We start from the raw sequence: 24,743 nt of genomic DNA, 5'->3' as shown, positions 1-24,743 counted from the left end.
ATATGGTTTATTGTGGGCTCTTTCGATATATGGTGCAATGGACAAGTTTTTGTTAAATTTTACCGATTGTAGCTGGAAGGGTGTTTGCGTAGTTGGCGTTGTGAACATTTTGGTGACAATTCGATTTTGAACTTCGCCAATCTTTCAGCAATTGTAGTTCACCATTAAATTCAGATATTTCGATGAAATCGGTGTCATCTCTTATAGGATTTTTTATGTTCTTTTCAAATATAGGCTTTTTTTGTTTGTAGCTATCACAGAAATTTCACAAATTCGGGGTTTTTTCAGACGTGACGCAACTTTTTTCCAATGTGAATAAAATTGGATAATTAACCACCATAACTCGAAAACGGTTCAAGATAGGTTAGGGTTGCTAGGGGTGTTTCGGGCTTCACTTGGGATCGTCTATCACTTCCTTCCGTCCGACAGAACAGGCCACGTTCACCCTGTATATATCAGTTTCGGGCTCCCGGGCGGCAGAAATACCGCATATCTAGCCCTCGGACTGAAATGGTAAGGGAAGGGGGGGGGGGACACCTGCTATAATGCTTTGAAACTCGTCAAGTATGCGTAAAAAAAAAAATCCAATCTCTCCGTTAGCAAAGTTTTATAGATTTGTCTAGGACGTCGACGGGGCCACCTGCAGTCAATGTCAACGTCGAGGACGGGGCCCTGACTGAGCGCCCAGCACGAAACGAAGAAAAATCTGTGCTATTGAAGGCCAACGTTGTATGTATTTTCTTTTCCTTACTCTATTTGTCCGTCGTCCTCATTTCGTGGCTGAACTCGATGATCCCTTGCGCAATCCATGGTGGATTCCCACCTTCTTGTAAAAATAAAAGTCCTTTTCAGATGCAACCAAAGAAAGATTATGAAAGGCTTTAGCAATTTCTATCCTAAAAGAGACCTCTGGGGGGGGGGGGGGGACTAGAAGGAAAACGCACCTCATCGACGCTCGAGGGGGATCCAATGTAAGATTGTGTAAATCATTATTAGTTCCGTTTCATCACAAGACTATTCAATACACCACTGGCGCCATCTTAACCAAGGACGATTGCCCTTCATATCGTTATAGATATAAATATCGGATATACATTTTCGATCTATCGATTTTCCCCCCGATCCTTGTATTTGGAATGATAAATATTTTAATTAATCTAATAATTTAATATTTCTGGAATTAATGCAGGATATCACCGTAGGTCTCTGCAGACTGACTTTGCCATAAAGTCATTCGATTTACTGTATCCTAAAAAATTTCTTGTTAATTTCTCATTTTAATTTAAACCATCTAGAAATGCGTAGGAGGCATGTGTCTTGAGTTCCCCTCCCCCCTTTGTCTCTAGAAACGAGTAAGAAGCTCCGAGAAATGCGCAGGATCCGTACAGGCTTGCGTAACACAAAAAAATTGAAATACTTTGTAGGTGGGCGTACTCTTCAAAATGCGCACAGGAGTCTTTGGTACTCCTAGAAAAATGCAAGAGGTGTAAAAGTCTTATTAATATATTCATTTAATTCCTTCAGGATTTATGGATCCCTACGGGACAATTATCCCTACAGGGCAATTATCGCCAAGAAAGCCCGCGATGCGCTAGCCATGTATCAAAACTTGTTATTACGTGGGTCGAAGCTGCTGCGGGTATAGATCCAACTTATGGCTATTACTACAGTAAAACCTCGGTAAGTCGTCACCAAAACTGGTCTTTAACCAGCTTCCTGAGAAGTCGTTCTTTTTACCTTCCTTTTGTCTACGATTATTAGTGATTTTTCCCCCTCCATACGATACATCCTTCTACAAACAGGCTACATATAAGAGCGAAAGAGGGAACAGGTAGGTAGAGGGTGAAAAGAGAAATCTATATTTCGTGTACCTACTCTCTTATCTCTGTCTTTCCTCTTATCTGTACTTATTTATTACGCTGCTTTCCTCTTTCATCTGTTTTGTTTTTCTTCTTTCACCTTCTAACGTGTAGTTAGATTAGAACAAGGTTACCATATTTATCGCCTATTCGTTAAATAGAGATCATCTGAATTTATTGCCAATAGCTGGTAAGCGAAACGGTTAAATCCAATTCTTACTGTTAAAAATATGAATTAATTGTTAAAAAGGAAAACAAAAATTGTCGTTTTTGATACGATTATTTTAGTCTTTATTTTCTCACATACCATTCGGCACATTCTAAAATGCATGCTCATAAATTTTTGTGTGTGTCTTTGGAACAAGCGCGTATCTATGTGTGGGTGATCGGGATGATCACTCCACCCCCCCCCCCCAAGAGAAATGCGAATATGATAATATTACATTCAATAAATCTGTTGAAATTTATTTGTATCAACACATTTTTGAGATTAAATAACAAATTCTAGAAAACTTTGACCAAAAAAAAAGAAGAAAAAAACACTGGGATTTCTTTCGAACAGAAAAGTCAGCACAAAGAAAACACTGTGACTGTCCCGGAAAATACGGGACAATGGTGGACGTATGGTCACCCTATTCACAGTGGGGGAAAAAGAAGAAGAAGAAGAAGAACAAGAAGTCGCCCCTTCCAACTGCTTTGGAAGCACTGTAAAAAAATATGAATGAATTTCATTGAAATAGGAAACGCAGGGGACAAATATAGTTTCAGTTTTGCAGTTTTTTTTCAATAAATTACACATTAAACATTAAAATTTTCCAAATAATTTGATTAGATTTAACAAAATGTATTTATTGTGTGTGAGTGTGTGTGTGTATTTATGCTATTAAAAACACATTAGTTGAAAACATTAAAGAAATGTACTCATAGGCGTACACGGAATGTTCTCGATGGGGGGGGGGGTTTCAGATTTTTTTTCCTTCTGAGGGAGGGGTTTACGTTTTTTCCTTCAAAATAACACCATGATCTTGGCTCGGGGGAGAGGGGGGGGGGTTAGAACTCCAATCCCCCCCCCTTTTTGCGTACGCCAATGAATATACTCATTTTGAACGTCCCTTGTTCCCCCCTAAGGGGTCATTAAAGTATTACGTCATCATCGATGGGGGGGAGGAGGTTGCCGATTCGCTGACTTTCGATGACAAGGGGGGAGGGGAGGGGGTTTGGATAATGCTTACGTCATCGACCACCCTTTATGAAAATGTGAGTTAGGATTCAGAGTGGCAGACTGATGACGAAAATTTGCTGACAAGAGGGGGGGGGGGGGTCAAAAATGACTAAAAATTTGCTTACGTAATACTTGAACGGCCCCTAAGTCGTCACAATTTCCCCGAAAACATGAGTGACGATTTATCGAGGCTTTACTGTATTATTATTATTATTATTTTTGGTCTGAACCAGCCCACACACAAGGACAAAATTACAAATAAATCCTCAAAAATATCTTAAAAATGTTAAATTTTCTTTTTATAAATTTCAGGTTAATCGTAGTCTGGATAATGTTTTGGCGAAGGCTGATGTGATACAGTTAAAAAAGCTCTTAAAAGATACTTTAAATTTCTTCTCGTGGTTTTAGTGTGGGGGGATCCATATGCTGCCGAGAGGAAAGAGTTTCCTCAATATGTGTTTCCTTATTTTATTTTAAAACCGAAAAAAAAGACTTCTCCCAGACGTTTTTCCCGACGAAGTAAGTAGAAAAACACAAAAACTCTCCTTGAAAAACATAGACTCTATTAGTATCATTCTTGAACCTCGCGCTTCTGGAATTTTTTCTAGGAAAGGATGTGAAACAGATGCGAGGATAGGCCTGAGTAAACAACAGCCACAGCCGACATTCCACGAGCGTGAATCGAGAGTGGAACCAACCGACCCCTTATTTATCTACGGCTTCTCTCTCTCTCTCTCTCTCTCTCTCTCTTTCTGTGTATATATTTTCTCCGTTATTTCACTGCAAAAATGTTACAAGAAACGAACTGAAATATCGTCTTTGTTTTTTTTTCTGAAGCATCCATACCACCAGCAAGGCGCCAGTCGATCCAGCCACGATTAGCCCCGACCGTAAATAAATAAGGAGTTATAGTGGTCTGTGAAATATCGAGATCTATTACCGAGACATGTATTTCAGAGATTTTCCAGATTCCATGGGAAGGACATGCATTTACCCTTTCCGGAGCAAGGTGGAAATCACTAAACTCCACTGTCAAACGTCACATATTTTTTTAAAGAGTACCCGGGGGAGGGGGATCCGCAAACCACAGGAAACTTTCCCTACATTTCTAGCTGCATTGTTAGAAATTTAGCGCATCGTGATTGGCCGACATGACTGATGAAACATTACGTCACTCCTGGTGAAATTTTTGCTATCGACGTTTAAGGTGTCCGACTATACCTTTCTTGCCACTTTTGTTTAAAATGGTTCTGGAGTGAACTTTAAATACATTTTTCGATAGAAAGTGTCTCGAAATGGTGGAAACAGCGACAAATTTTGGTGTATCTGTTATATTTTCTATGAAAAAGTCGTTTTTACGTCAAATTTTAGGCAAAATTCGTGTGATATTCGAAACACGATTGCAAAAAATTTATTAATGAAATGCTTTGTGATTTTCACAGTGCATTTAGGTAGTAAGGTTGCAGGATATGAACCAAAATTTAAAGGATTGCATGATATGCTCATAAGTTACACCCAAATATGTTTATGTACGTGTGAATTTTTTGAAATTTCATCCTACATTTTGTCTATAAAATACTGTAATTCAAAAAATATATGTGATAGACCTTAGACTTTGGTTCATGATCTCAAAAATATATAGCAAAATATCGCATTAAAATTTCGTAAGGATGCAATTCATCAATTTTTACAAATCATGTCACAAAGTCAAGTAAAATGTCAAAAAAATAGCATTCTTCGTAAAACACGTTTAAAGTCTTTATTCGCGTATTACTTGTATGTAAAAACGCAACACTAAAGTGAACGTAACTTTGATTCTAAGCATCATATAAACAAAACAAGGCCCGTTTTGGAATTACAACAAATAGGGCTTTTATAAAAAATAAAAAAGTGAAATCCATATTTTCTTCCAAAATGACGTTTTCAACGTAGTCGGATACCTTAACAATAGATACATTTAATTGTGCTTGAATCAGACATCCAACGTTGGAGTAATGGTTATAGTACGAGATTCGCGTACACCGAAGGTTGTGCGTTCGATTCGATCTGAAACCAATCCAATTTTTTTTTTTTTTTTTGCTGTCATTTACTGATTTACTGAAAAATGTTTCCATTTTTTCTCTCTGATTTAAAATCAAATGCAGTTCAAGTGCATCGAGAAGACAATAATAACGGCTCGTCACAGCTATCATTTACTGATTCAATAAAAAAATGCATTAATTTTTCTGTAATGAACTTTGAAATTCAGTTTCGTCCAGAACTCCGCCTCTTGTGACGTCTTGCTAGCTTTTTTGCTCGCAGTACCCAATCACCAGCGTGCTAATGCTTCTTGTGTTACTAAGAGAGTAGGGATTGTAATTACGTGACCGGGAAGGGTGGGGGGGGGGGCATATACGCTCAACCCATGGCCCTCAGAGTCATCTGATGTGGATGACTTGGGGTCAGATGACTGGAAATGAGGTCAATTAATCCATCTCCATCCGACTAAAATAATCGGCTGAATAATCAAAACACAGTATAATGACAGGAAAATTTTTTTTTATGGAGAGTGTAGACGAGAAACAATCTTTGTGTGCTTTTGAAGTGTAAGAATTCTGATCCCAACAGAACGATACCAGATGAATCTAATTATAATTATATTTAAATCTAGGGTTGCGAACGATAACGAAGACTGGTCATAGGTCGAACGCGGTATGACTCATGGTCACTGGATAAACATTTTGCCCCTTTTTCCGTTTATAGATCAGATAAATTTTATCTATATCCTCGCGAATAGACAGAGTTAAAACGATTTCGATCGTATTGATAACACATGATCGTAATTATAAAAAGACCTTTTTCAGCCAATGTTCAGTTCACGTCAGCAGAATTATTCGGATTGTGAAGGCAACGGAAATAGAACTGTTTGTTTTATACAGCGCGTCTCATAAATTCGTAAATAGTTTAGAAATTCATAAAAATTAAAGGAGATTGAATATTATTGAAATGCGGTTTGTGTGAAATTAGTCAACTTTAGTTTAGTTTAATAAAGTTATTTTCATGAAGGAGGATTTTTTTTTTTTTGGTAGAGAAATAACCAAATAAATAATTTAGTTCAAATTTTTGACGAAAGAGGGCGTTACACGAAAGAAAGTAACATGATTTTGGACCTGAACCTTTCTTCGATCTCTTCTGTGCCCGATAAAGTTCGCGAGGATTAAGCCAGTGATTCGTGGGTGAGGTAAAACAGCTTCACCCATAGTGCTTTATCCATAGGAGAGCCACGCTCTATTTTATTTCACCTGCATAGCCTTTTGTTTCCTCTGCGCACAGAATTTCGATACCTGTGCGGAATGGCAGAAATTAACATACTACCTTATACTTAATAATTTTATAGGGAATTTTTTTTCTGCCCAGGAAAACACTCCATGTACGCAGAAGCGGTACCGTTGTAGGGGCCATGGTGCTAACTTACTTCCCAATTGTCTGACGGGGTTCCAACCTCGTCCGTCTCAATCATGAGTTCAATCGGCCATGACACGGGGACCCATGGTTCTCCACCCCACAGTAGGGCCCCCTAGACTGAGATCTATGGTGGGTGTCAAGGTCAGACTCTTCACGGAACCCTCTATGATGAATTTATAGTGTGAAAAAACAGAAAATGATGATAATCATATCCGGCCGTCCGGGCTGGAGACCTGCCAGCCCCCCCCCCTCCCACACACCCCTTGTGTAGAATAATGGCTTCTACGATAAGATCTGGCTCAATGTGTGGCTAATGACAATAAATGCATACATTACGAGGTGGTGGCGGAGCCCTCTTTCATTTTGCCCTAAGGCTATGAGGCTGTTGAAAGGAGAAATTTTACGTGGAAACCCCTGGGTTAGTGCCCCCTCCCCCAGAGAGAGAGAGAGAGATGGAGACTTGAGTGCAGCGTTTCCCAAAGTGTGAGTCGCGACTCCTAGGGCCATCGCCAAACTTTGTGAGGAGCGTCGCAATGATTTTACAATATTCATTTGTGTGCCTAAAAGTGGTTTATGTCTTGAAATGGCTCTTTCATGAATGTGCAATCTGTAGGCTATATATGTATATAATTTATTTTCTGTCTCTGTGTGTGTGTGTGTGTGTAAGTTCTCTATGCAAACCTACAATTTTAGATCGATCGTCGCTAAATTTTGCATATATACCAAACGAGGTCCGACTTGAACGATAGGCTACTTTAAAAGTTCATCAGAATTTGTACAAGGTAATTTACTTAGGACGTTGATCAAGTGCTCGCGAGCACGAAATCGGACACAAGCATCGAGCACTCTGGGTGCTCCCGGGCAACGGGTTGAAGATGCCTGCGCTAGTGACGAAAGTTTGAGATCCACTGCTTTACTGTATTGCGACGGTCAGGGAAAAAGACAAGCAGTGAGGTTAAATAACAACATAACTTTCCACGTGCTACTGTTTTTCTCCTCTCAATTTAGGCAATATTTACTCAGCAACAGCTGCCGAATCGGAAAACAAAAGAAGACCACAAAAAGAAGGCCCAGGAAATGTGGAGTCGCTATTTTATTTTCTTATTAAAACGGAATAGAGCGGCGACCGACACAAAAGACCATCATCAATGGAAGGAAGATGGTCGTGACATTTTTTGCAGTAATTTTCGCATTAGTGAGAATGATCTATCAAGACTAATTCGCTACGCCATCCTCTCTCTCTCTCTCTCACTGAAATTACTTGGCCATCACGCATCATCAGTGCAACAGACAGCTCATACGTAGGATAGGAAATGATACACGATGCCGTCAAAAAAATTCCTGACCTGCCCCAACCGAAAATGAAGGGGGTCAAGTTACCGAAAAACGCCACTGGTGTAGAAGTTGAGTCATGATCTTATGAGTCATGTAAATAAGTTTTATGATGAGCAATATTGCCGCTGAAAAAATTAAGAGAGAATCCCAATCAGTACATCAAGATGCAGTACATCATCAGGCATCTTCAACCCGTTGCTCACGAGCACCTCGGTGCTCCTCTGAAGCACCCGCAGTGCTCGATGCTCGTGACCGATTTCGTGCTCCCAAGCACTTGATCAATGTTCCAATTAAATTCCTTGCACAAATTGCGTTCTATTCTCATGCATTCGTATGTCCAACTTGCCGAAAAGGATGCTCTTCCTTTGATAATCTATACAAGACTAGAAAAACGTTGAAGACTTCTGCAGTACAGGTTTCCGATCAGTCTGGACTAGGTATCTTTCAACATGCTGCTTGCGAGCAATCCGGTGCTGAATGAAGCGTGCTCGATGCTAATTAATACCTGTGTGATATCCCATTCAAGTTCTGATACCATTCCGCTTTCTCAGTTTGAGCGTATGTTAGAGATGCTTCAAAAGGGTGCTCTTCTTCTGGTTAAGGACACGGACGGTGCTGAAGAGTCGAAAAATTTTGAATACCTCCAGGTCTGGACGATCCTGGGAAATGAATATGCATTAGGACGGGATCAAGTAAAGCACAAAAAGTCTGTATCTGCGGACCGAAAATAGCTAAATGCTCCACCAGGAAAGTCCGCCCGTGCGTACTGTCCGCAAAGTTATCAATTTTTTCGGACAAAAAGCAATATTATCAGTATTACTAGGATTTGTATGACTTTGCATATTTTTTAATGCATTTTTGCATATTTCTCTATTTTTATAGAACATCATTTTTTCCATGATGCTCAGTAATTTTAGTGCATTTTTCATGATCTTCAGAATTTAAGGCCATATTTTCTTATTTTGTTGCATTATTTTACATATTTCAGAATAAAAACAAGGAGGGATTCTCCTCCCCCCCCCCCCAAGCTCTCTCTTCCCTAGCTTCATTTCCTGTAATTTACAATTTTACTCACCTTTGACATCGTTTTTGGCAATGGTTGGCAATTTTTCGGCGATATTGGCAACTATTTTACAATTTTATTTGTGCACATTATGCATCATTTTTGACAATGGTTGAGGATTTCTCGAGGTCGGCCTATTTTATAAAAGCATCCTTTTAGGTTTTTACGGCATATAGTGTTAGTTTTTTTTAGGGCAAAGAGCATATTCTGTTGGTTTCTAGGTCATAAAAATCCTAGCCCTGATTACCAGCGTTTAAAATTCTTCTTATCCACCTGATTTGACCATTAGTGACTTGACGATACTTCTGGGAACAATTCGACAGTTAAAAGAATCATAAATCAGTAGATTCGGGACTCAAAAAAAAAAAAAAAATGTGCAGGGCAGCACGAGGGCTGCATGGAACCCCTAGTCAAAAATGCATTCTACCCGGAAATTGGCAGATAGATGGCAGACTATGTATTTTGCAATCCCAAAGAAAAGTCCTTGAAAGTGTTGAACAGTCGCATATAAAAATACATTTCACTGTATCAGTCCCGGAACTTTCAACATCCACATCTTATACAAAATTTTTTCAAAACATTCCTTGCCCGAATTCTTTAAGATATAGAACAGGGTGATAATATAATGAAAGTTCCTGTACTATTTTCTTGCCTCCACAAGGAGCCATTCAAGTATTACGTAAGCAGATTTTCAGCCATTTTTGACCCCCCCCCCCGTCAGCAGCTTAGAATATTTCATATCTTCAAAAAGGGGTGGTTGATGACGTATATAAGCAACCTTCAACTTCCCCCCCCCCTTGTCATCAAAAGTCAGCAAATCCGAAACCCCCCCCCCCGGATGCTGAAGTAATACTTGAATGACCCCCAAGTCTTCTCCACACTTCCTTTGAAATCCCAGACTGCGGTTTCCGGCCCTTTTATGTGCCACTATTACTACTTCGCCAAACACCAACTCTGGCCATATCGCTATATTGCAATTTACTGCCATTAATGAGATGGGTTGGAAATGAAGGCGTTGTCTACCGGTAGTCTCGCCTCGAGTTCGCCGTTAGGGAAAATATCTTATCTATATTCCTCCCTCGGATTCGAACTCGGGACCGTGACAACAACCTTCACGGTGGTAGACGAGCATCTTACCACCACGCCACTCGGGCGATCTCATGCGCCAATTGGATATATACTCTCTTTATCTATATAATATACACTGCTGGCCACCGTAAATGCAACACCCTGAAGGAAGCATGCAAATAATATGAAATTTACAACATGCATTAGCGGAGGTGAGATATGCAAATGATTAGAATTTCAGCGCAGACGCACATCACGCGCGCCTGTGGCGCCACTTCAAAGCGCTATTTAAGGCTTGGAGATTTCGACGATTTGAAGTACGGCAATTGTGTGTTTCTTGTGGTTTTTTCAAAAAAACGATCAATTATGCCTCGTAGAAAACAGCGATCATCTTTTGATCAAGTATCCGAGTTCGACAGAGGAAGGATAGTGATTGTGGATTATCTTTCAGGGAAATCGGTAGTCGTGTTGGACGAAACCAAACAACTGTAATGCGGATATGTGATCGTTGGATGCAGGAGGGTACGACGGACCGACGTGTTCGATCGCATCCACCTCAGTGCACCACTTCACGTGATGACAGGCGTATTGTGCGTATGGCAGTGACAGATCGCTCAGTCACATCACGAACCATAGCACAGCACATTCAGTCTGTACCGCATTATCCAGTATCTGCGCGTACCATTCGATGCCGTTTACAGCAGAGTGGTCTGTCCGCAAGACGTCCATTGCTTCGTCTACCCTTGACGCAGAACCACAGACGTCTCCGCCGCCAATGGTGCGATGAAAGAAGGATGTGGACGGCACAATGGAATGAAATTGTCTTTACTGACGAGTCACGCTTCCGTCTGCAACACCACGATGGTCGGATTCGAGTCTGGAGACACCGTGGAGAGAGGATGCTGAACAGCTGCGTTATGCACCGCCACACTGGTCCTGCACCGGGTATTATGGTATGGGGCGGTATTGGATATCACTCTCGCACTCCTCTAGTACGCATTGCCGGTACTTTAAAAAGCCAGCGCTACATCTCCTTGGTGTTGGAGCCAGTTGTCCTTCCTTACCTTCAGGGCTTGCCCACAGCCATATTTCAACAGGATAATGCGCGACCACACGTGGCACGCATTGTCCAAAGGTTCTTCGTCAATCGCCAGATTGAATTGCTTCCCTGGCCAGCTCCCTCTCCGGATCTTTCGCCGATAGAAAACATGTGGTCCATGGTTGCTCAACGATTGACCCAGATTACATCCCCAGCTGCCACACCAGATCAACTTTGGCAACGCGTGGAAGCTGCTTGGTCTGCTGTACACGAAGAACACATCCAAAGTCTCTTTGAATCAATGCCGAGGCGTGTGGCAGCGATGATCACCAACAGTGGCGGCTACTCTGGCTACTGATTTTGGCAGGAACCACACTTCACAGAAGTCTATAAATTTAATCATTTGATGCTTGGTCAACATGTTATCTACAAAATAAATATTGTTGCGATATCTCTTGTCTTTCTTGGTGTTGCAATTTGGATGGCCAGCAGTGTATATTATATATTTTTGTATACTTATCTATTTTTATACCATCTACCTTCCTTTTCTTCTAATTTTCTTCTCCCCCCCCCCCTTTCTTATTCCTTTTTTAACGTGCGGTTAGCTTAAGAAAAGGTTGCCAGATTTATCGCTGATTCATCAAAATAGAGATTATCCAAATTTGTTGCCAAAAACTTGTATGTGAGAAGGAGGATTAAAAATTTCCACTAATTCCATTCAATTGGGATAAATTTTTCAATTCTGCCAATACCTGCCTTAATCTCCGTGGGGCCATCTCTGGGTCTCCAACCGTTGGCGCTACAGAACATTGATGAACATGATTCGGAAGAGGAAGGGGGGGGGGCCTCTAAAATAAGGAAATTATTTCAGGGGGTTTCGCAACAGAGCTGAAAAACGCTGTGATAATAAGAATACATGGCTATTAACTCACCATTCTCTTCTGCACTCGGTGGCCTAGGAATTCCACCACCACCACCACCAGAAGCTGGACTCTCAGGTTTAGGTATGAAGGGTTTCAACGGAGTCAGAGTATCGACAAGCTTCTCGCTGCCCGTCTTCTTCTTTAGGCACGAATAACACTTGCCCATCTTTCGGAGCTTTCCAACTCGAGCACGGTCCAAATCTATAAAACGATGATCGATAGGTAAGTATATTATAAGTAATTAGGATTTATATGACTTTGCATATTTCACTATTTTTCAACTATTTTTAAGCATATTTTCAATTATCCGAGCATTTTTTTGAATACTTCAGCATTTTTGATGAAAATGAGTTTGTTTTCTTAGTCATCTCAATTTTTTACTGAAAGGCACGTACGGGATGGAGATTTAAAGATGTTGATTTGGGTGTTCAGGACATCTGTACATTCATCCCATTGACCATTAAAGATTCCTTCTCTCTCATCCCTTCTTCAAGCTGGAAATAGATTGTTCAAGAACAGAATTTTTGCAAGCTAGTCCTGCACTTAAGACTACCTAGTGGATCCCTCAAGGTTCTCTCTCACTCTTGTCCTCTTCCTCTGAATAATAGTGTGTGGCTGCAAATGGATTACATTATCCAATCGATTCAGGGCAGGTCAGTGGTGGATTAAAGTCGGTCGAGGCCCCAAGCGCAAAAGAAAATATCGGGCCCCTTAAATTAGAAGAAAGTGTGAAGTTTGGGTTTTTCGGGGCTCCCGGTGCGCTCGCCGTTAAATCCGTCTCTAGGGCAGGTTTCACATAGAAAACACAAAGCCTCAATATTTTTACATCCTTCACTGTTTTCGAACAAAGCCATAACCAGAGATGGGGGAGGGATTGGATCTCCTCCCCCCCCCCCCACTTCCGTTGGGTCCGCCTGTTATTCATTGATTCTGCGATATACTGTATATGCGGTAGTTAGTAAACCGAAAAGTTTCATTTCAAGCAACAACAGTTAAAAGTTCGCCACAGAGAGAAACGGGCCTACAATCCTTACACTTCACTTATAGTTAGGAAAATCGATGGCAGATGGCAGCACTACATATAACAAGCATTACACAGAAACATACTTCACATTAGGTTTACAACGCGTATACGCACATTCCGGCATGTACCAGTTCATTAGAAATTCCCCTCGAGGAATGTGTACGCGGTGCATGTACGGTTAAAAGTGGTGGTAATCCAAACAACAACTGATTTTTAAAAACACAGTGAAACCTCGATACAACGATACTCTGCGGACCAAGAAACAATGTTGTAGAATGGTTGTCATTGTATCGAGAGGTAGCATCATCATCAGGCCCCCACCAAAATTATACTGTTGTTGGCGCATCTCTTCTGTGAATTAACGTTATTGAAACTACGTAGAGGATGTATTTATGAATATTTTTCCGCAACAAAAAAAATCTAATTGAATGATTGATCTAATTGAATCACATTGATTAATGAAAAATTGATGTAGTTATTTCACACTAAATACTTTCAATGTTCATTGTAAAACACTGGATGTGTGTGTACTTTTTTTAGTGTACTACACAGAATAATAGTTCTATTATTTAATGGTAAATCCGACTGCTGAATCATAAATTCTATTACTAAATGCTGTTTTTCAAATTTTTCTCATTCCCGAAAACTTGACTTGAAAGAAGAAAACTTTGTGTTAAGGGGGCCATTCAAGTATTACGTAAGCAGATTTTCAGCATTTTTGTGACCCCCCCCCCTTCCCCCCTTGTCAGCAAAAGTCAGCAAAACACTGACCCCCCTCCCCTCCCCTCCGTCAGCAAAATTTCGTCAGCAGCTTAGAATATTTCATATCTTCAAAAAGGGGTGGTTGATGACGAAAACAACCTTCAAACCCCCCTTCCCCCCCCCCCTTGTCATAAAAAGTCAGCAAATCCGAACCCCTCCCCCCCTCGATGCTGACGTAATACTTGAATGACCCCTAAGGGAAAATTTTAACACTAGAATACAGAAAAGTTCTGGAAGTGAGTGAAACTTAGACTCAAACACAGATATTCGAGTTATTGGAGCTCGAGTTATCGTGAATTTACAGCATATTTTTAAATTTTATAGAGCATTTTCTATCGTTTTCAGGTCATAATTATCATAGCCATAATAATAATAATAATAATGCATCTTCGTATCTGGATTATCAGATGATCCCACAGGCATTGAGGGTAAGAGAGAGATTTCCAAATAAAAAGAAATTGACTCGTTAAACCAGTTAAACAACATAACAAATAATAATGGCGGCGGTGGTAGTTAAAGTGTGGTGAGAGAGAACCTGCAGGTAAAAAGAAAAACCACACCGAATAGATCGATACATATATTATAATTAGTTTGCCATGAACACGATACAAGACTGCCCAGAGTTCCTCCTCCTTTTTATTTACGTTATAAGAAGAGGACGAGAGATAGAACTTTCGTAATTATTAATCAGTATGAATGCTATTAGCCTTGGTAACTATTCGAGCCCAGTTAAGGTTCTTTGAAAGGAAAAGTAAGACTATTACAGGCGGGTTTAGGCCAAGGTTATGGATCCGTTTGAAATTCTGTTGAAGTACCAACAAGCACGTGAGGATAACTGGCTTCAGCGCTGGCCAAATTGAATGAAAGCGGTTCGTTGAAATGAACGATTAAGGAACCAGGAATGAAACGACTCTTTCAATTTGTCCGGTGGCCAATTCATTAACGAGAAGTGCGAAAAAAAAGAACCATTATATCCTCATGTTGGTTCGAGGATAAACATAATTAGCGCTTCATTTGCATAATTGGTTTCTCTCTCTCTCTAGGAATAGAAATCGTATTTTCCCTTCGTGTCAAGGGTCAAGCGAAAGTTTTCGTTCGTTTTCTGTAGATTTTTTTTTTTTTGAACAGTGTTGACGCTTGTTAGAGTGGAAATGTGTGTGTTCAGATTATCGTGCGATTACTGTTGGAATCAGTGTCATCTGGAAATATAATTTTGGAGAGTAATTTCACTCCTCACCGAAATTTTGAGGAGTACTTTTGTGAAAAGAGGAGTATTTTCTTTTTTATGAGTAAGAGAAATTCTACTGAGACAAAATTACCTGAAATTATAAGGAGTATTTTCTTTCCACAACGAGATTTGGAGGAGTAAAACTGAATTGCGATGCGCGCATCTAGAAGCGTAGTAGCGAACACTGGTCCGAATACATTTCTCGTTAATTCTCGGACAAGTCCTTGGTTCTTGAATTTTCCGTCATCCATTCTGATATTTTTCAGTAATAATACTGAGAATGTAAATAATACGTACTCTGAAGAGTTCGAGTTCTATGCGGTGACGACATGATAAGGATTAGACATAATCGTTAGAAATGTACTCGTAGATATCGACACGAAACTTGGTTCCTTGAGATAGTCATTGATTTATATCATCGAGTTATATCATCTTGCGATATCGCATGAAAGATACTGACCTCTTTTTGTTAAGTGACATCTGGGGGCACTGGTGTCCACTGTTAGACGTAGTTGCTTAGGCGTTATCCAGCATCAGCCACAAAATATATTATTAAATGCGAATTAGATGTTCTGATCAGAAGCTAATATGTGATTTTGTCGCCTATAGGCTGTGCCAATTTTGTGTTCTCATTCACTTATAATTTTCTTGACCAACTATTTCCCAAATTTCCACCACTTCGAACTTTCCACCCTGAGCCATACCCCACTTAATCCCCCTGTAAATATACCTCTGATCATCATGATGTGCAATATTCGAGCAAAATGCGTACACAGTGACATTTACTCTAACAAAAGGCTGCTGTACACCCTCCGTACCTTGAAAGTCTTGGTTAATACCATCTGAAGATTGAATGCTGTACCGTACTGCCAGGGCAGTCTTAAGAGTATCATGGGCCACCGGGCCAAGTGATTTTTGTGAGGCCCTACCTGGTTTTTTGTGAGGCCAACTCTTCTTTCTCGACAGGACTGGGTACAGCCTTCTCAAGCAACATCCGCTCCTGTTGATGTAGACTATTCACGTTTGTTAAAAGCCTCCAGAAAGGTAAATAAAACTTGAGGAAAACCAAGATAATTATGGCTGCCATCAGGCGTGCCGAACTGACATTCTTAATTTCATATATTTCTCGTGTTTACCTTTCATTACTTATGCATATGGGCAAAAGAGAAGCGTCTGATTCCAGCAAAACCTTGCTTTGGAGAAGCTTTTGGCACCTTCCACTTGAATCACCAAATACTCTTTGATACGTATTTACGAGGGTCACTTACTCAAGGTCGCCACTTACGTAAGGCTCGTGAAATAAAAAAAAAAGAGGCTTGAACTGAGGTCTGGAAGACGTCGAAATTTGCGCTTCTTCCCACGCTCTTTGGTCGAAGGGTGGAGAAGCTAATAATGGGCTCTTCTTTTTTTGTTGTTTCTTAATATTCTTCCTTTATGTTTGAAAAACAAGAAGAAAGGGGTTGTTTCTTTGGGCTCTTGGAAAAGTAGGCCGCCGTAGTCTGATCGTGAATCACAGTGTTTTCAAATCACTTTTTTAGGTGAATGTATGTAAGATCGGGCTTGGGTGTTTCGTGGCCTTATGTGAAAACAATTTTGCGGACTTCTACAATATGCAAGTCCGTTAATGAGGCATATACTGTAATTGCATAGAATATTGGCATAAAAAAAAGTACAACTTTGCCTTGAAGTTATGGTATTTAAGATCCGATTACCTTTCTAGTAAAAATAGATCTATAAAATGGTACTTGATTGAGCTTTGATGTGTCTCAAAATGGTGGAAACAATAATAATTTTTGGACTTGGTATAAAAATCAGTAAAAGTTACGTTGCCACAAGGGGTCGCGCTTAAGAAATACCCCCTAGATCAGCGGTTCTCAACCTTTTTTGACTCGCGGAGCCCTTTCAAGTAAAAAAACAAATTCTATGGCGGAGCCCCGTAGACAATTTCTTAATTATTAATCAAAGTCACTGATTTATTTTTACTATTTAAAAATATTTACAATCATTTTTTTTTTAAATTTTCTTCGAGCGGCCTCGGAGCCCCTGAAGAATGCACAAGGAGCCCCAAGGGCTCCGCGGAGCACCGGTTGAGAACCGCTGCCCTAGATACTACGTCTAATCTATCTAAGAGGTATTGGCTGAGGCGCCCTCTTTTCTCAGTTTTTGAATCTGGTAATCCTATCAAAAGGCTGAACACTAGTATAGCTCATAAGGTCATCTCACATGTGTTTTTTCCATTTCTCTTCTACGTGCTACGTCCTGATGAGGGTCGATGAATCTAAATTGAAATATTCGTGAGAAGACATATTGGATTGTTACATCCAATCAACGAATCCGACTGCATCAGCGAATTCTTTTTTAGTTACATGGGAAGAATTCAATAAGACGGACATTTATTTAGCCAATTCTCGCCAAAAACTGTGGATTTATGACCGAATTTATCTATTCGTTCTTGGGGTGGGGGGTTGCGACAAGTGCGGCCGCACAGAGGTCCCGCTCCAATGTAATTCCTACACAAAAGTGGAAATTGACAATGAAATTAATACAAATTCAGGATTAAATATGTAAATCCCTGTAATTAGGCAAATACATGTTGCGAGATCTAAAGTTATAGATACCTTAGATCTCGGTCCATAACCTTAACAATAAACAGCAGAGTATCATATTAGAATTAGAAAATAAAAATCTATATTTTCCTTCAAAATGACGTTTTCAACGTCGGATACCTTAAAGCTAGAGTCTTTAACGTGTGGCCCGGGGGCTACATTTGGCCCTCGGAGCTTTTTGCCGTCGCCTGCCCGATCATTTTCAGAAAATGGTTGAAACCATTGAAAAATGATTAATTCTAGAATTAATGAAAGAAATAATGTCAGAATTAATGAAATAAATAATTTCGGAATCAATGAAAGAAATAATTCTAGGAACTAATTACTTTAGGAGAACGTGAAGAGACATTCAGATCTTCAAGAATTATGAAATTTCTTATAAATTATGAAAATATTTCTTATTAATTATGAAAATATTTCTTATTAATTATGAAAATATTTCTTATTAATTATGAAAATATTTCTTATTAATTATGAAAATATTTCTTATTAATTATGAAAATATTTCTTATTAATTATGAAAATATTTCTTATTAATTATGAAAATATTTCTCATTGAATTGAAATTTCTCCCATTAAATTGAAATTTCTCCCATTAAATTGAAATTTCTCCCATTAAATTGAAATTTCTCCCATTAAATTGAAATTTCTCTCATTAGTTCTGAAATGTTTTCTAAAAATAATTTCGAAATAACTTCTTTCATCAACATTCCTATAAATTCTGTAACTACGTAAGCTTTTCGTTGGCGGGGTGTTGCAAGAAGCGCTCCGAGGGCTATATGTGGTCCGTGGGGCCATGCGGTGAAAACCCTGGTCATACGAAGTTGTGTTGAAATTTAAGCCTTCGGAAGATTCGTTTAATTCCAGCAGTGAGATTTGTTACAGCGGTCTTTTTAGGCCATTAAAATTCAGGTAACGGGTGTTTCAACACATAATAAACAACGTGTAATTTGAGTATATGAGTTGGATCATCATATTACACACCATTGCTGCTTTTCCAATTGAGAATGACTCTTGCTGTGTCAAACTTGTGGTAACATATGTCCCTACAACAGGAGTTCGTCGCACCCTTATTCAAACAATGCCACTTTGTTTTTAACACTATTGTTTGGGAAAGGAAACGAACACGCCTCCTTCTAAAGTTTCCACCAACCGTCACCATCAGGATCTCAGGTAACACATGACGCCAGTTTATTCGCCATTGAGATGATCATCCTCTTTTTTGGATGGATTCCAAGACAGGTATGCTGCATCCAATCCACCACTGGAGGTGAAATCTATCATGTCGAGACTCGCTGACATAAATTTACAGTGGTGTAGGACCTCCGACAAAGAAAGGCATGTCCGGAAATGATTGATGGCAGAACGGATAGGGTGGTCCTCAACCTCGAAAGAAAGCCCTCGGTTCTTCTTTTGGGAGACTTCATATGTCAACAATTCAGTCCCGTTGGGTAATTGATAACTTTGTTTCTTCGTTTGTCGTCACGTTCGTTGCCATCAGGTCTCATCACATTCAGTGAAGTGAGCGACATTTTGAATCTTGGTTCCAAGATCTTTCAAATTTTACCATAAAGCATGGGTGCACAACCTCCAGCCCCTAATCCAAATGCAGCCAGTCAATGGGTTCTATCCGGCCCGCGAAGGGTGTTCCAGTAAAAAAAAGCATCAATACAACCAACATGATAAATGCCTTGGCTGACCATATTTCCTTCATAAAAATACGGAAATCAGGATTCATACGAGATATCCCCAATTATCAAAGGCAAGAAAAGTTATCAATTAGAGCTGAAAAAATTGTCAAATACAGGTAAAGTTACCAATCACAGCCAAAAAATTTCAAGTAAAGTTGCCAATTACAGCCGAAGAATGGTCAAAGGCGAGTGAAGTTGTTGAAAGGCTAAAATTGTTGAAAATTCACTAATGGCGGGGAAATAGAGGGTTGCAAGTCGCAATGAGTTAAAATGCACTTGGACGTGCTTGACAACTACGTGAGATGAATATATTTATATGGTTATAATTAATTATGATGGAGCCATAATTATCATAATATAATTTATAAGTCATGAAAATAATCTTAATTCTTTACTTCAAAAATTCAAGTAAGACTTTTGGAAAATAAGTTTAAAAAAAAAACGGGGCATTTTCATAAAAAAAAATGCAAGGGAAGGACAATGCAAAATGTTGGGAAGGACAAAATAATGGGAATGCCCCGTAAAATACGGGTCATATTGTCACCCTATGTATACAATATTCTGGCCCGCGAGCAGCAGAAATACTTGCCCCGCGGACTGAAAACGTTGAGCAATCTTGCCATAGAGAATAGCAAAATTTTGCTATAGACCGATTATACCAGAAAAATCGATGTTGGGATTACAAAAACCTTGCAGCTGTGGAGCCCTTTAAAAACCTAAGAGTGGCCCTGTGTCTATGCCTGCTCTTCCCGTAAAAATTTATGTTGTGTCAATGTATATAAGTATGTATTGTAGAGGGCTACAAAGTTTCCTCACTGAGCTAAAACATTCCTAAAACCAGCCCTGATTATTGACGCTCCTCCTAACCAGATCATGGCCCACACCACTCTGTTTCACGAAAAATATATTTTTTTTTTGTAGTGGTGTCACAATCATTTCCTTATTAATGCTAGTTTTTGTAATTGCATTTTTAATTGGGTTGCTGCATTTTGGAAATATATGACATCCATATTTACATGGGCATCTTTTTCCTCAGTCACCTCGTTGAGAATTTTGCCTGTTGTGGCCTTGTATTTGTATTTATAATACAGTAAAACCTCTCTTAATAGGCAACCCTCTTTTAAAGCCAAATAATTATTTCCCCTTGCATAGTAAAAGTATGCATTTCAAACCCCTGATTAACGACCACCCCTCTTTCACGGACGAATTTTTTTGTCCCGCCGGCGACCGCAAAAGAGAGGTTTTTTTTTCACAGTATTATTACTTATACTTATCTTTCTTAACCGATTACTTGAATTTCCATCAAAGCTGGAATTACAGTAAAACCCCTCTTAATGGACACCCCCTCAGATGCGGTCACCCTTTTTTTTGGGGCCAAATAATAATTTCCCTTTGTATAATAAAAGTGTGCTTTCAAACCCCCGATTTACGGTCACCCCTCTCTCTTTTACGGACGAATTTTTTTCTACAGCCGGTGACCGTAAAAGAGAAAGTTTACTGAATTTTTTTTCATCAATTCCGGAATTTTTAAAAAAAATAATTCAGAATTATTCAGAGCCTCTAATAATTTAGGCCCCCTTTGGCTCAGCCTCTTTGCCAATTTAGATTGAAATCGCAATGGGCCGAGTTTTCTACTTTGTTTTATAACAACAAATAAATTTAATCGATACAGAATTGCATGATATATTTATGATTTCTGTTATCACTAGTGTGGCCTTTTCCCCCCAAAGCACGGGACTAGGTGCGGCCGCACCTGTCGCAAACCCCTAAGAGCGGCTCTGGTTGGAAGTTCAGGAATACGAAAAAACACATACTTTTTTATTTCCTTCGATTTATTTTGGTAGGTACCATATTTGAATTGAATAATAAATTTGAACTTGAAATAAAGATGATTTAAAAATCCATAAGGTTATTTAAAATTTTTCGTTATACAGTCGAATCCCGTTATAATGAACTCCAAGAGACCGGAGAATCACTTCGTTATAAAGGAATTCTAGGTTTTTGTATTCTTCTTTTGTAAACTTATCTGGGGGGGGGGGGATTAGAAAAGTGTTCGTTATAAAACGAGATGTTTTTCGTTAGGGGCCGTTAAAGTATTACGTCATCATCGATGGGGGGGGGGGGGTTCCGATTTGCTGGCTTTTGATTACAAGGGGGGAAGGGGGGGGGTTTGGATAATGCTTACGTAATCAACCACCCCTTATGAAAATATGAGTTAGGATTCAGAGGGGCAGAGCTGATGACGAAATTTTGCTGGCTGACAGGGGAGGGGGGTCAAAAATGGCAAAAAATTTGCTTACGTAATACTTGAACAGCCCCTTATAACGGTATTCGTTAAAACGGGATTCGACTGTAGTGTAATCCAAGAAGAGTCTGGCTTAACAATAACATTGGCGGAAGAATCATCTTCGAGCAAATACACAATTTTTACTCAATAAAAAAAATTGCTACCGCAGGGAGTCCCCCATCGAGGGGTTAGCGCACCAACCTATCGATGAGTATGAAAAACAAGCCTGCAGTTCGGAATCGGCAATAAATTGTAGGTCCCGGTCTAATTAGACCTCGTGTGCAGAAAATGACCGTGGTGCGACAAAAATGATCAATGATCAATACTCAATAAAAAATAGTAGCTAAATGTTAAAAAGTGAACATTTACATTCAAAATTATACGATAAGTTTTTATATTTCATTAAGAAATTAATTAGATACAGATGCGTGTAATCAAAGACGATATCCATAACTAATTGAATAATTCACAAAAATAATTAAATTTCTTAAAAATTGAATTCAATCGAATGATCACTATATTAGTATCACAATAATAAGAATTAATGACTTACTTTTTAATATAGGCTCTTAATTAGCACGTGCCCAACAGGTATATGTCAAAAATGTAGATTTTTGGACGTCTTCTTTCTCACACAGAGTCAAAAAACTTCCTCGAAATTGGAAATTAAAAACTCGTTAATCCACTTTTGATGTGATTTTTGTGTCGGAAGAGGACGTTCTCCGTCACTTTTTCGTCATAAAAACTTCAAAACTGATCATTCCGAGGATCTTGAGGTTTCAGATGGTTTTAATTCGCTCGTAGACGGAGAGGATATTGGAATCAACACGCGCTACTCCTCTGTCTCCTCTCGGGATGGTCTGACGTCACTTGCGTATCAGTGGCGATTATTTTTTCTTTTTCTCGCCAAATTTGGCCGGTGCTAGAAAAATTATTATTCTTTTATTGTTCAATCTCCATTTTTTTTGCACCCACGAGTATGTTTTTTCCCGAAAAAATTCGCAACACATACGTTTTCTTGTCATTATTTCCATTCCCCATCCCCATTGGGTTTAATGTGGGAAAATGGAGTTCCGGTGCCGTCTTAAGACCATCATAAGGATCCCTCGGGCAAAGCGATTATTCTGAGCCTCTACCTGGCTATATATTGCTTCCGAAAATTTTAACCAGATTTCATTTTCACGAGCCCCCCCCTCCTCCCCGCCCCTCTGCCCTTGAGAGCCCCGGGCCATGCGTTAAGACGGCACTGAGGGGTTTCTTGACGCACTTTTTAGCCGAGACTCAAAATTAACAACACGATCAACTTCACGACCCATTGGTCTGTTTTTTATCTAAAAATTCCCATTAAATATTTCTGATTAACAAAATTAGTTTTCGAGATTAGTGAAAACCAGTTTATGATGTCTTATACAAATACAAATACAACGCCACAACAGTCAAATTGCCCAACGAGGTGGCTGACTGGTCTTAACAGATTGCAACAGGGCCTAACCTCAGGGCACCAAGTAAAACAGCCCCCGCCCCACCCAAATTATTTCCTAATTCTAAAATTGTTTCTTTCATAAATTCTGAATTTTCCCTAATTCTGTAATTATATCTTTCATTAATTTGCAATTTTTTCGTCGATAACTTTCAGTTGTTTTTCATTAATTTTCAGTTGTTTTCCATCAATTTCAGAATTATCGTATTCTTCCTTTTTTAAGTTTAAAATTCTCATTATTTTAATCTTAATTTTCATTATAATGTTTGTTTTATGAGTTAATATTTTAATGTGTATAATTTTCAGTACATCCCTGTGCAGTCTTTGATAGTTTCGTGAAATTCTGGATGCCGGTTGGCTTCTTCCCGAAAACACTGTGTATAACATCATAGCTTAGAGCAGTGGTGCGCAAACCGTACATTCTCCAAAATAAAAATTTCCAGGTACGAAATTCGTTTTTAATTAAAAATATGTGAAAAAACTAAAGAATGCCTTTATTCAGCTGAGCTAATTACCATGTATCAATGCAATGCAATTTTATCAAATTCTACTTGTACAATTGGCTCCTCCATGCCAGAATCACGAATGTACATTGTCCTTACAAAATGACGTTTGGGCGGTTACTCTACCAATGTTACTACTCTATGGAAATTATATTTTCCTAAAATGTTTTATAACGTGTGTATCAATAAGGATACACATTCGCGTTTCAACGGCACAACTTATAAGATAGCAAAGCAAAGTATCCAAACAGCTGATAAAAAAAAGAAGAAAAATGTGTACATTCGTGCTTTTGGCATGCGCGGACGATATCAAGTTAATACTTTTACAGGGTGACTTGGAGAGAATCACCCGATTTCAAAATTGTATATTTCTTAAAAATTATAAAAACACAGAATACAATGGTAAGTGATATGTGAATATACTGGGGGAAAATGAGTCTACGTTTTATGAACAATTTTGTTTAATGGTCGATTTCAAGTGTAGAATCATTTTGAAATCGGATGATTCTTTCTTAATCACCCTGTACACGAAAATCAAGGAACATGCGCTTCCTTACTTTCGGGACATCACGTTTGCTGGCAAAAAATTAGGATGTCCGGGAAACCGGGACATATGGTCAGCCTATGTAGGTGTCACCTAAAATGTTGTTGGTCAAAAGCGGGTCGCGTTTCAAAAAGTTTGCGCACCACTGGCTTAGAGGACCCCCACAAGTCTCTAGGACCCAACCTAGGCTTTTTCTTTCTTTATTTCAAACTGTGCACAATTCGGTCTATCTATCTGAAAAATTTACTTCTGAATGAGTTGGTCTCCAGAAAGTGTGCCTCATTATCAGGCTCGCCTATGCACTTGAGGCCCTCAGTTCCCGTGTGGATCCATGCGTTAAGACGGCACTGAGGAAACACCATGGTGCTCTCTGGCAGCAGGTTTTAGATCACTGTTTTCCAAAGTAGTGGACAATATCGCCCCCTGGTGGGCGATAAAATGGCCCAGGGGTGCGATAGAAGCCGCGTGTATAACATAGGATCTTATGGGTTCGCTTGAGTCGGGGGGGGGGGGGCAATTAGAGAACAAAATTTCTGAAGAAGGGGTGATGGAACAAAAAGTTGGTGGAAACTATGTTTTATATAGATGTTTGAAAAAACAAACTTATTTATCTCATCCGTCCCGTTTTCCGAAAAAGAACTCCTATTCCCCCCTTTTCCCCTAAG

The 24,743-nt window shown here is 39.3% G+C and overlaps 1 protein-coding gene across 1 annotated transcript in view; it reads right to left on the bottom strand.

Annotated features, from left to right (window-relative positions):
• Positions 1–22,393, bottom strand: part of Tg (Transglutaminase) — a 49,864-nt gene extending 27,471 nt beyond the window's left edge. The window contains exons 1-2 of the mRNA XM_089250381.1: positions 22,105–22,393; positions 11,963–12,154 (exon numbers count right to left, since the gene is read on the bottom strand). Of these exons, the coding sequence (XP_089106507.1) occupies positions 11,963–12,119 (157 nt within the window). The 5' untranslated portion in view covers positions 12,120–12,154; positions 22,105–22,393. The remainder of the gene's footprint in view (positions 1–11,962; positions 12,155–22,104) is intronic.
• Positions 22,394–24,743: the final 2,350 nt, after the last annotated feature.

Source organism: Pholcus phalangioides, unplaced genomic scaffold (genome assembly GCF_987345545.1).
Source record: "Pholcus phalangioides strain wild (caught in Gottingen) unplaced genomic scaffold, Ppha-v1.0 ptg000024l_1, whole genome shotgun sequence".
Classification (NCBI taxonomy): Eukaryota; Metazoa; Arthropoda; class Arachnida; order Araneae; family Pholcidae; genus Pholcus; species Pholcus phalangioides.
The sequence above is the reverse complement of the archived record's forward strand: the minus strand, read 5'-3'. Positions and strand labels throughout refer to the sequence as shown.